This window comes from Pogona vitticeps, chromosome 1, assembly GCF_051106095.1.
Source record: "Pogona vitticeps strain Pit_001003342236 chromosome 1, PviZW2.1, whole genome shotgun sequence".
Classification (NCBI taxonomy): Eukaryota; Metazoa; Chordata; class Lepidosauria; order Squamata; family Agamidae; genus Pogona; species Pogona vitticeps.
In genome coordinates this window covers 225,102,204-225,115,610 of record NC_135783.1, presented here as the reverse complement: position 1 = coordinate 225,115,610, position 13,407 = coordinate 225,102,204, and the positions used below count along the sequence as shown (strand labels likewise).

The window sequence follows — 13,407 nt, the reverse complement described above, 5'->3', positions numbered from 1 at the left end:
AATAGATTAGATTAATTACATCAGTGAGATTTATATATTGATTTATTATTCAACTAATTAAATGGGTCTACTGTAAGTGGATAATAGCTATTGGATTTAGGTTCAGAATAGGTGGGGATGAGTGGAACTAGGACCAACATTCCTTCTCAGCCATGTGGTTGCACAGCGCTGCATCGCAGCTCTGCACTGGTGGCGCACAGCTGAGCCACTGTTGCTGCCCATTTTCTTCTGGTCATGGCTGGAACACTGCATGCAAGGGGTGGGGGCACCACCCAGTGCTTGCGAGAAATTAGAGCAAACATTGACTAGGGCCAAGCAAATTCAGAAAATCTTAAATAAGAAGCAACACAAGGGGTGTAAAAATCAGCAATAAATAGCAAAAAAAAGTTGAAAAACATACTGAAGATGCCCTCCCCATAAAGCATTTAAAATATTTTTATTTGGCAAGTTCATACCGCTTGGTTTATTTTGGAAGATCACTGGCAGTCTGAGACGACAAATCTGCTACAGCTTAAATAGTACCTTGTATCATACCAATAAAAGTTGAATTTTACTTGCTAGTGGCAGAGAGACGTTCAGCTTTGTTCCAGTTCTCTCAAGCAATCTCCCAATGCATGGCAGCACTACTGTGCCCAGCCTCTCCCCATTCATATGCCCACTCATGTTATATCCTAGAACAGGGGTCTCCAAACTATGGCCCACCTTGCCATTTTATCCGGCCTGTTCCCCTTCAGCATGTGCGGGCGGGTGTGTGGGCAAACTCGCGTGCAGTTATGCATGCAGTTGTGTGTGCACGTTCCTTCAGCCCTAAAAAATGTGGAAGATATACGATGTGGCCCCTACGCTCAAATGTTTGGAGACCCCGTCCTAGAACACCACCACACAGTAAGTGAAGGAACAATAACGTCATGAGAAGACAAGCACGATGGGTAACAAAAATAGTACGCCTGGCTCTGTAAGCTGCTGCCTCAGTGCAGCAATCCACAGAATCAAAGCAGACTACTTTCACACAGTGCAAGTCAATCCCAGAAGTGCCTCAGGGATTCAGCTGTATTCTGTAAATTTGCTAAAACAGAGCTACAGGAGAATAAGCACAGAATAAAGAAGTTAGAATGAGATTCAGCCACGCTTACTTAAAACCCGACAGCAAACTGGCTGCCATGTGTTTCTGGAACAGCTGACGCATATACTTCATGCCAGGCTCTTCCATATTGACACTTCAAAGCAGCATGAAATACAGAACTTTACTTACAGCATTTGCTGGATCTGGCATTGTATAAAATGGTCTTACAGCCAGCGGATATTTGTCGAGAATATAGAAGTCTGTGTCGTACTGCAGAAAACCACATAATAAAAAGGAGGTTTTTAAAACACCTTGCAGCTGTTGATATTGCAGCTCAAGATACACACAGTTGACCATTAATTACAGCATGCCTAGAGTATTTAAATTAGCTCCATATTGGCTCTAAATCAATGCTTTTAATATTATGCAAAAAGGGCACACATAAATGCATGCAGTCATTTTGTATGGCAAGCATGGGTGCTCAGATCCGATTTTTAAAAGGGATATATTACTGCTATTTTAAGGAGTTAGCAAAGTTAAAACAGCATTACCTTTTCTTTCACTAGACGGCCCAAGAGCTTTTCACTTGGTGTACTGAAAACAGAGATTCTCAGGGTCAGTTTTAAGCACTTTCACTGCACATGTTTCTAAGAAGTTATGAAACTTAAGACTTTGTATACTATCCTTTGTGAATCTGGAAATTTACAAAAAAAATCATATACTGTATATGTAGATCAACTTATGCCATTTAATATTTCAGGTTAATGCTGGAGAATGTGAAAGTGAATCAGGGATTATCTGCACGAGCTCCACCTGCAGAGTCAGGAAGGGTCATTTGGTGCTGTCTGTGCCTGCTTAAAATTGTGATGGGCTTTATTCTTTGCAAGTTGCTGCTTGGCCATATAACTAATGGAGATCAGTTCAAATGGCACAGTCTACTAAGGAGTCTGTACTCATTTTCCATTTTTTGCCAGAAGGGAATTATGCCAAGAGATTCTCTTGCAATCTTGCCCGTTGTGCACATTCTCCTCTAGTGTGCATGACAGCACACAACCTGGAACCAAGGAAGGTGACATTCTAGGACATTTCTGCATATAGCTTGTGAAAAGTTACTTTTTTTGGACTACATATCCAAGAATCTCCCAGCCAGCACTGCCAGTGGCCACATGGACATGCTGCCTAGGGAATTCTAGAAACCACAGTCCAGAAAGGTAATCTTTATCACCTCTGGATAGATCTGGAAGCAGTGTATGAGACACCAAAGTATAAGAAGAGCTATTTGGATCTTGCCAACAGCACATCTTAGCAGGCTGTTTCCAGTATTTCACATTCATACAGTTGTTTTTCAGGTATTTTTAAATAACTGAATAAACACAAATCAAAAATATACATGATAATCACTGTTTGAGAATTAGCACTATGAGTATAGCAATCTCAGCAGAGAATTAATTAGATCCTAGGCAACAAACAATCTGAATAATTAGGCTGCTTATATAAGGTACAGAATTAAATTAACAGAAAAATTTCCATAATTCAGACTTAGCTTACAGGTGCATTCATAGTTTAAAGGGAATTGTGTGAGATCTCAAAAACCAGACTGAAGCATACATATGTGAAACTGACTGAAGTGGTCTGAATCTGCATTTTATGGAACTTGTAAGGCTTTGGGCTAAGAAAACTGGACTCATGGGACTTCTAGGAGTGGTAAAGAAGGAAGGAAATGGGAAGAATATAATGGGATCTTGCAGTGGGTTTGTCTAAATGTCCGCAGAAAGCAACACTTGCTTCCTCTACAGGGCCAAAATATTAAAAGGACATGGCTTTAGCAACAGGGACTAAGTTTAGTGCACACTTGTGCACTTACATGCACAATTTCTGTGCTGCTAAATCCTTCTGACTTCCTTTTCCAACTCCTTTCCATCTACCAACTCAGGTTACTTTCTGTGTCATGAAAATGTCCTCCAGAAGATGATGGCATGCCAGAGGGAATGGCCCTGAACAGGAAGCCAGTTTAAAAAATGACACTATTGTAACTTGCAACAACTCTTACATTACAGGAAATAATGCTGTATCATTTCCCTGGGGAGGGAAAGAGTTAGCAGATCTGTTTACTCCTGAAGTATCATGCATCTATAAGAAACAAGCTCATGGTAAGTATACATTCTCATTTTGTACTAAAAAACAGCAGTCAAAGCAGCTGAAGAAAAATCATGAAAAGTAAATGGAATTTAATTAACTGTTCCATTCTTTTCCTATTTGCACAAGGATGGCAATTCTTACAGCTAGGAACCAGTAATTGAGGCAGTGTATGTAAAGATTATGGCAAATGCAAGGAATAATTAAAAGCCACCAGAATGCAGAAGTGTTTGCACCTGCTCTGCCAACAGTTTCTCCTGGCAACACAAATGTACCTGAGATCTTCTTCATCCCCCATCTCTACTCCAGCTTCCCGAAGCATCGCCACCGCTTCTCGGTACTCCAGCCTCAGAGTTGGCTCCAAGAACTTGAATGGTTCACATGGAAACTGTTTGCTCACTGTCTGGATTTCAGTTTGAAACCTGTAGACAAAAAGGCAGTCATTTTAAACAAAGCTAGGCCATAGAAGAGGAAGACACTACCTTCTTTTGCCACAAGAGTCCACTCTAACTTCATGCAGCATTAAAGCCTCTCTCTCTCTCTCTCTCTTTTTTTTAGCATTTTTGTATGAAGGAATGAGGTAATGTAATTAACTTTCGACAGTCTACTTGTCAAAAATTTACCTGTTTACCTGTGCAGCAGGGATGATAACAACAGTGACAGAAAATTCCTGCTGGCAATTTCAGGATGCACACAACTTCTGCATGATGCGACAAAGTCGCATGCACCCTTGAAATTACCAAATGAAGTCTTCAATTAGTGGCAAACTGCCTCTGATAATCATGTTGTCTCTGTTGCATATGTAAAGCTGTGCAACAGGATTTCAGCCAATCTCATGTGCTAAGTAGGTAAGTTAAGCTTTACAACCATTATCCTAAAAATCTAAAGTATTATAAATGATAATTTTCTCCAAGTTAGTACAAACACAAACTAAAATGAATCCTGCATTTATTCACATAGTTCACAGAGAGCAAGTGAGAGAGCCAAACAGGAAGGCTTCCATGGAACAGGAGAGGCGAACCTTGTCCTTCCCTACCAGGACTTTGTAACGAATTTGTTGACCAAGAATTGTTCCCTATTGTTTATTTTTACCCCCATCTTCCCACTGAATCCCCTTTCCATTTTCATTATGTCTTATTCATTTTGCATTCAAGGAGGGGTGTGTGTGTGTGTGTGTGTTTTTTTTGCTGAAGAATTGAGTAAAATGCTTTAAATGAATGAATGAATGTCCAGTTATTATAGCTGAGAAAACCTTATTTAATCCTTTTAAAAACCTATCAATGCCAATGGTCCATGCAACCGCTATGAATTCCATTAACTGGTTCTGAATTAGAGAAAGAAATATACTTTTGTGCTTGTGGTTAACCTATCACAAATCTATTTCACTGTATTACTCCAATCTTTTTTTTTGTTCACTGGTACAGAAAGAATAGAGACAATTCTTTATTCATTTTGTCCTATCATACGTGAAGTTTTATCTCAGATTACAGCAGTATCAGAGTTGTTCAGTTTTTCCACCAAAAAAAAAATCAAAAAACAAACAAACAAACAAAAACAAACAAAAAAAACAACAACAGAAAGCTGATAGCTGAAGGTATAAACCTGATACCTGAAAATAGGACACGTTTACTCTTCTGTCCCAAAAGAGATGATGCAACATCTCTTTCATATTAGTGTTGACATTTGATACAGTGACTCAACATATATGTGGCTGGAAGCAACAGTATCCAAAAAATGGTGTGTAGAGCAAAAAATAACTAGAAGCTAAACCTTTGCTTTCATGTACATAAGCTACATTTGACTACTACTTTTGTAGCTTCCTTGTTTTCCCTCATTTTCTGTGTCAGCATAAGACACTTCTACTTACCTTTCTTGGAGTCCCTTAAATATTTGTACCATGGTGTCTGCAATCTCTTCCACCACTTCATGATAATGGTAATTAAAGGCCATTTCGATATCCAGACCCACAAACTCTGTCAGGTGTCTATGAGTGTTTGAGTCTTCTGCTCTAAATACTGTGTGAGGAGGGGAAAAAAAGGCTTAATCTCCTTAAATAAATGAGTTTATCAATATTAAGATCAAGCACAGTATAGCGCTAAATTGCTATAGTGGATAGGTGAATTAGCAACTCTTTTCCGAAGCCGAACATTATTCTGTCACTAGAAGGTATGCTCTAGAAGGTATGCTCTAATACCACCATGTGATATTACATCCGCACATTTCACATCCAGCCTTCCTTATTTCTTAAATGTTCCACCAATTAAACAGCTATAGTCTAATGGCCAGTGAAGCAGCATTTGAGAAAGCAGCAAATGATACAATGACAATTTAATAATAAAACAAGACGAAAATAGATTATTCACATAATAACCTGCTTCAAAATTCTGTTTTAAATGGAAGACGACCCAAGCCAATTACTATGTAGAAGTCAGAAGAGACAGTCTAGAAGGAAAGTGCTACATAACTTATTAATAAAGAGTGAAGTCTCAGGAGAGATTCGTTCAGTAGCTATGCATGTTGTCAAAGACTGCATGCTCCATGTAGGTTGGAGCTGTGTCAAGGACACAGATGGATGGGGTGTTAGGGGAGCAGCATGCATGCATTGTTTTGATCCAGTACTTTTGAAATAGTTATACCCTCTGAGAACAATCCATGAACCCTCTTAATCAGGGGTTTCTAAACTATGACCCGTGGGCCACATCCGGCCTGCCTTGCTGTTTTATCCATCCCATTCACTTCAGCCTGTGCATGCACGGAGGTGTGGGAATGTGTTTGTGTGTGTGGCCCTTGTGTGCGTGTGGGTGGTGGGTGGGTGGGGTGCATGCATGCGGCTGCATGCTCCTGTTCCTTCGGCCCTCAAAAAAGTTGAAAATATCAAGTGTGGCCCTCACAATCAAAAGTTTGGAGACCCTTGCTCTTAACCAACAAGGAAACCAGGGAGCATTAAAGCTGCTGTAAATGTCTTAAGTAGAAGGCATATTAGAATAACAAATACATTTCTGTGCTTGTGGTTAACCTATCACAAATCTATTTCACTGTATTACTCCAATCTTTTTTTTGTTCACTGGTACAGAAAGAATAGAGATAATCCTTTATTCATTTTGTCCTATCATCCATTCCTTCCACTGCCTCACTACCTCCACTTCATCTTTAATCTATAGGACCTACAATGCAGAGTCTTTTGGTCAATATCCATTCATTTAATTTTCTTCCTCATAAAAGGTGAGTGGGACAAGTGATCTAGCATCAAGATGGAGATCCTGGCTCATACGTTTCATCATGTGTCAAGGTGCAAAAGGGACGCATCTGCTCCAGCGTGCACAGCTATTAGTATATCACTCATGTGTTTCTACTGGGATGGGAAGAGAAGCGTTTGCACTGCCAACGCTGAACATATCCTGAAAACCAGAACATATGAATATTTTGCACAATCCAATTTCAGATGTATTGATTTCTAGCAAGTGTATATTAGCAAACCCCTGGCTCTGCCAAGCTTGTAGGCCTGCATTAAGTTACTTGACAGATTAACCATTCCAGCTGCAGTCATCAGCCGTCCGTGTCAGCAAACTGCTGTACAACAACACTTCAACAGCCACTAGAGAACACCATTGTTCCATTCACAGTTCTCATTCAAGATGAATATTACATTTGTTCTGCCTGCAAACCCTGTCAAGCTGCCACATGGATTAGCAGACTTTGCTTGAAACTTTTGTTTGGCTTCCAGTTTAGAAAAGGGGGAAAAGCCACACAAAGCTCGGCACACACACATACACACAGCTCTAACATTTTGTGCACGCCTGCTCTAGAGATGCAAGAGCTGCATTAGTAACTACGGTGAAAAAAACAGTATCTTTTCTTACCTGGCCCAATGCAGAAGACCTTGTCAAAGTCAGCACAAATACACATCTGCTTGTATAGCTGTGGGGACTGTGCAAGGTAGGCACTGCTTTTAAAGTATGAAACAGTAAATACATTGGCACCACCTTCGCTGGCAGCTGAAAAGCAAAGGAGAAACCATTTATAAAGCAAGAGTAAACATACTGGTATGTTCTGAATAGAGTATTCAGTCCCTCTAAATGAATTCATCTGAGGCTTAGTAACAGCCTTTATTATTCTGTGGTTTGATTCCTTCCATTTTTAAAAATTCAGATTTCATACAAATCAGAAATGAAAATTTCACATTTAGACTTCTTCCGATATGTAAGCTAGCAACAATCTATGCCATATCTGCTTTCTCCCTCTGGGTCTGTCACCAGGCCAAGGTGTTTTTTTTTTCAGAAGCCTGCAGTCACAAAGTCCTCCAGCTCTAATTCTCAACCACATAAAGCTCCAGACAGCTCCAATCCCTGCTCCAATAGAGAAGCACCGTGGCAAAATTCAGGATACTTGCCCATGAGATTTTACAGGAGAATGGCAGGACTGCAGCGATCACATGAGTATTTAATACCATTTTCATTTCCTTTCAGGAGGCCAGTGGCAATAAGAGAGGACAAGTAGCCAAGCCTGCCTGTCTACAGGCAACTTGGCACATCAGTTACACATTGCCAGCCACTACTGAAACTGCACAGCATGGCTTGATTCATGGCTTGTTTATTACAGTCCTTTATTTAAAAATGAAAATGACAATAAAAGAATCAAAGTGATAAGCCTGAGTAGATGCAGTTTGTTTCTACCACCAGAGTACTTCAGATAAGAGCCCTGATCCCCTAAATCTGTGGATTCCAACCTTGAGAAACCCAAGGTGTTCTTCGACTGCCATTCCGAGAAGCCTTCACGACAAAGTCTTCAAACCCCAGCCAGGTCAGCTAGTGGTGTAGGCTTCTGGGAATGGCAGTCCAAGAACGCCTGTTTTACTCAAGGTTGGGAACCAATGTCCTAAATCACCTGGTGTTACACTAGCTTGAAAGGAATACTTGACAATCTTTTCTTCTCCAATACACACACCAGCGAATACATACCAGAAATGATCTTTGGAGTCTGAATTTCCACAAACCCCTTGTGAATCAGAGTTTCTCGAAAAAGCTGACAGATGCCAGACTGGAGGCGAAAGATAGCTTGGCTAGTGGAAGTCTGTAAAGTGAAGATGTTACACTTACATTAGTGATTCCTTTTTTCTGTCTTTCACATAAGGACACACACATCAAGTGAATTCTGACTCACAGTACCCCCACAAAGTTTTTCTAGATAAAAAGTATTCAAAGGTGGTTTACCAATTGCTTCCTCTGGTGCCGCTCTTGGACCACACAGCTTGTCTAAGGCCACAGAAATTGACTCCTCTCCTGGAAGCTCTAGCACTTCAGTCGGGGGCTCCCACCCACTGGGTTAGCAAGAGAGCCTATTTTCACTAGCAGCATACCATTTGCTTCTATCAGGATAATGGAAATTGCTCACATATTCTCTCAAAGGCCCTTGAATCAAGGCAAATAGAAGCTTTCAGATAGGGTTTATGCATAACTATCAACAAAAGTAGCAAATGAAGTTCTGCAACAGTTGGTGCAAAGGGATCAGTTATGTGAATTCGTTACACAGCAGAGATATTTAGGTACAGAACTTAAGTGTGCTGTAAAGTTTAACAGAAATGAGGAGTGTGAGGCCCTCCAGACACTGTTCAAGTAAGGCTCCATCATCCCTCACCTTTTGCTATGCTGGCAGGAGATGCAATCCAACAGCATAGGGAATCACAAGTTCTTTATGCCATCCAACACAAGAGCATTGCAGTATTCTACCACAGATAGCTGAATTTGTTCCACAGTGACTACTGGACCAATCCAAAACAGATACAAGCTGAAGTCTTGCTGCATAAGTTCTACTGCACAAAGCTGATTATATCACCAGCAGTGGTGACTGGAAATTACTGTATATACTTGAGTATAAGCCTAGTTTTACAGCACATTTTTTTTGCTGAAAAAGCAACCCCCTCGGCTTATACTTGAGTCAGTGTCAAAATTACATGTTCTCCCCTGCAGTGTCGGTGTTCTCCAGACTCTCCTGCTCATCTATGGGCGCCTGCAGCCTCTGTGGGTGGTCCAATAACTTGGGTTAAGTACACTGCATTTCCACTTCCAGGACACTCCCATCCTCCTCCTTCTGCATATTCTATGTACCAACCTTCCTCCTCCATCCTCTGTCTCCCTCCATCTTGTTATGCAGCAGTACAGCAGTAGATAAGCGCAGCATGTGGGTATGAGTCCTTCCTCCGCAGGCAGTGAAGTGTGTCTTGCAGCTCAGAAGGGCAGTATCTTCAAAAACATTTAACTTACTAATGCCTCAATTCATGTAATTTTATTGGTATCTATTTTTATTTTTGAAATTTAAGAGTAGCTGCTTCATTTTCCACCCTTGGCTTATACTCGAGTAAGTTTCCCCAGTTTTTTTGTGGTAAAATTAGGTGCCTCGGCTTATATTTGGGTTGGCTTATACTCGAGTGTATATGGTAATCATCTCCCCCAAGGTCCCTAAGACTCTCATAGAATCCCCTTCATTATTAGAAAGACATGAGGGCTACAGGATGGGAAGAGAAAATCTCTCATCACCAGAAATCATTGTTGCCAGGATCAGTTTACTGTTGGCAGCAGTTTTTGGTAATTAAAGACTTCCCTCTCCTGTCCCATAGCCCCCAATGATCAAAGGGATTCCATGGGAACATCAATGAGGAGAAACTGGAAATGTTTAATTTCAGAAAAAAAAAACCCTCTAAGACTACTGTTGGTATCATCAGCCTTATTTGGTGTAACTTGTAAGTAATAAGATTGCAGCCATAGAAAAAAACTTGTAAAGTATACTAGACAAAAACACTGTCTAAACTGTTAAAATGCAATTTATCTGACAATGGAAAAGGGACAAAGAATATCCAAGTGTGGTTAGCAGGCTGCATATGGCTCCCAATGCAGCACATCTAAACCCTGTGTACTCTCCATACTCCCAAAGGAAAAATATATGAAAAAGGACCTATATACGAGGGGGTGCTGATAAGTATTGAGCCTTACCCAGAAAAAATTGAACTAGGAAGCTGTAACTGCCATGCTATTCTACATATTCCCCCAGGAAGTCAATGCACTTGCAACATCTGTCCTGCAGCTTCTTAAGTCCCTGCAAATAAAATTCTTCTGACTGCTGGTGTAACCACTCATCTGCAGCATTAGTTGTCTCCAGAACACTCCCAGATCATTGTCCCTTTAGGTGTTTTTTTGAGTTTGGGGAACAGATAATAGTCAGAAGGAGCCAGGTTGGGAGAATAAGGTGGATGGGACATCACTTCAAAGCCTGACATTGTTTCACCTGCAGTGTGTGACGAGGTGTTGTCATGCAACAGGATGACACCTTTGGAGAGCTTTCCTCAACATTTTTCCTCAATGTTTTGCCTCAACTTCATCAATAAAGCAAAGTAATATTTTGCATTGATGGTTGAACCCTGTTTGAGGTAGTCCACCAGCAGAACTCCCTTCTTATCCCAAAAAATGTTGCGATTTGCTTCTGCACCGACCTTTGCACTTAGAACTTCTTTGGCCTGGGGGAACCACTGTGCCTCCATTCCTTAAACTGTTCCTTTGTCTCAGGACCATAACAGTAGATCCATGTCTCATCACCAGTTACCAGTTTGCCCAGGAAATCTGACTCATTTCTTGCAAAATGTTCCAAAACAGCTACCAATGACTCCAGACGTTTCCTCTTTTGTTCGGTTGTCAAAAGTTTGGGGATTCACTTTGCTGTCAGCTTTCTCATTTCCAAGTGGTTGTGGTTAATGGCATCAACCCTCTCACATGATATTCTCAGATATATAGCAATACTTTTGGCTGATATTCAGCGGTCCTCCATGATCATGTCATGGATGGCTTTCACATTTGCAGGCACAGAGACAGAAACAGGCCTTCCACGGGGTTTCTCACTTTCAACACTGAAATGGCCAGTTTTAAAATCGGCAACCCAACGTTTAACTGTTGCATATGAAGGACCACTGTCACCCATACTTTGTGACATTTCATCATGGATCTGCTTTGCACCTTTGCCTTGAAGAAGCAGGAACTGGATTCTGGTCCTATGCTCTTCCACACTGAACTTTTTGGACCGGAAAATAAAAGTTAAGTTAAAATCATAGGTACAGTAGTTGGTTTTTGCACTGTTGAATATAGACGAATTGGCCAATATATTCTGCGATTTATAGTTTCCTAGCTCACTTTTTTCTGGGTAAGTCTTAATACTTATCAGCACCCCCTGGTACTTCTCCAGAAAGTATAGAAGAGTAATTTTGTCATTTTTGCAACTACCCTGACCTGTTCTGGTATAAGCCTCCAAGGTTCAGGAGAGGGAGGGTGGTCTGTGAATTTGGGATTAGAATGAAAACTGTATCAACTCTGTAACAGACTGTGAACAAATGTTTTATGAATACAGTCTAGAAGATAAAATATTGTCAAGAAAAACAACAAGCAAACCCAACCCAACCCCCCAAAAAACACAAAGGACTAGTAGATACAATTCTTTGGCAATTGTTTCCTTAACAGAAATAGCTGTATAAAATAAAGGTATCTCTGATTTTCTTCCATGATAACAGATGTTTATAAAATAGTTAATATACATCTAAACAGATATAGTAGGCTTGAGGTTTAACACAAAAAAGGAATGTTAAGAAATTAGTCAACAATACCATATCTATATCAGATGCTCATTATGGTAACACACTAAGAACTAAAATGTTACATGTAAGTCTGTATTAGTCAAAGGGTTTCTTCCCTTTCTCAAAAAAGGATGTGCGTCATAGCATTCTGTTTACAACTGCTCCTTTTCCAAGGTGCTTGCCTTTTCAGTTAGGCTGAGGTATGTGGTTTTTCACATGACATGCCACTAAGCCACAGAGGTGCATAAGCCAATAGAAACATGGAAACCATCCTCTTTTCTTTTTCTAAAGGCACATGTGCATCTGCATGTGACAGTGAGTCTTCCCTCTGTTAATACACACACAACTACCTTATCTTCATTGCTTCACTGAAAGGTTTAGATGCTCTCGTTAACCAAAATAGAGAAACGGAGAAAGTGTCTGGTACAATCTGCTTGTTTTTTGGTTTTTTTAAAACCAAACCTTAAACCACAAGCACTCTGGGTTCTTAAAAATAAAGGGTTAGAGCACTACGTTTTCAGCTGTCTAATGGAAATGAAGCCCTGACTGAACTGCACAGGTGAAAACACGCTCATCTGTAACAAAACTGTATGAAGTACAGGGGACTAGTGACATCAGTCACAGTTTGTATTATACTTAAGATGACACATCAAATGTTCAGAACAGAAATGTTTGCATTAGAAAAATACAGAACATTTAGCACCATGAGTGTCCAGAGGACAGAAGACAAGTCCGAACAGCTCCTCTCACTGGTCAGCTAAAGAGAGTCATAGAGTAGGCCTATTTGAATCACTGGAACTTATGGAGGAGTTTAGTCACAAAATCCCCATTGATTCAATGACTCTAGTGTGATTTACTGTGCCATGCAACAGGATTATGGCCAACAAGTTTAAAATCAGATTTGGATAATATACTTTTTATAATGGCATAATGACAACTGATGCTCAAAAAATGTAGTGTACAAAATCAGAGGTGTTGCTTGTCTGCCCAACACAACAGATAAACTGTGTATAAGAGTGACATCCTTCCCAGGTAAAGGGAAGACACAATCTTTGAGAGCTTTGTAACTACTCAATATAAGAGCTTTGACTTCAGCATATTGAAACAAACCATTCCAGTAATTGGCACAGTTGCTCATGGTTTTATGGAATGTTTAAACTTCTGAGCAACTGGAGCATTTCTTGGGGAAAAAAACCCCAGAATAATATAGAAGTTAGCATACTAGAACCCGGGAACAGATGGAATTGTTTATGGGGAAAGGTGTAAGAGAGCACTCTAAATGATGAACTGCAACTGCTAGACTGACTGTAAGAAGGGTATACCAGTGAGAGAAATAGCAGGAAATACAAGAATATTAATAAAAACTCACTTTCCAGCTTCCATGAGTTAATATGCCCTTCCTATTTCAGAAACTACTTTCATGATGCTGTTTGGATTTTAATTGCAATTTCATTTGGAATATTTATATTTATTCTATGGTTGAATCTCAGAATCTGAAAAGAGCATGCCAAAGATGTTTTTGGTGGCTGGATAGCTCAGTGAGATGGTATGCTCCTGATATGGGGAGTTCAATTCTCCACTCTGCCTTGTAGGGGAA

General features: G+C 40.2%; 1 protein-coding gene across 1 annotated transcript in view; it reads right to left on the bottom strand.

The window, feature by feature from the left end:
• The window catches only part of DARS1 (aspartyl-tRNA synthetase 1), a 65,476-nt gene that overhangs the window by 7,218 nt on the left and 44,851 nt on the right, over positions 1–13,407 (bottom strand). Inside the window, exons 8-13 of the mRNA XM_020779661.3 lie at positions 8,158–8,269; positions 7,060–7,194; positions 5,067–5,214; positions 3,475–3,621; positions 1,615–1,657; positions 1,253–1,333 (exon numbers count right to left, since the gene is read on the bottom strand). Of these exons, the coding sequence (XP_020635320.3) occupies positions 1,253–1,333; positions 1,615–1,657; positions 3,475–3,621; positions 5,067–5,214; positions 7,060–7,194; positions 8,158–8,269 (666 nt within the window). The remainder of the gene's footprint in view (positions 1–1,252; positions 1,334–1,614; positions 1,658–3,474; positions 3,622–5,066; positions 5,215–7,059; positions 7,195–8,157; positions 8,270–13,407) is intronic.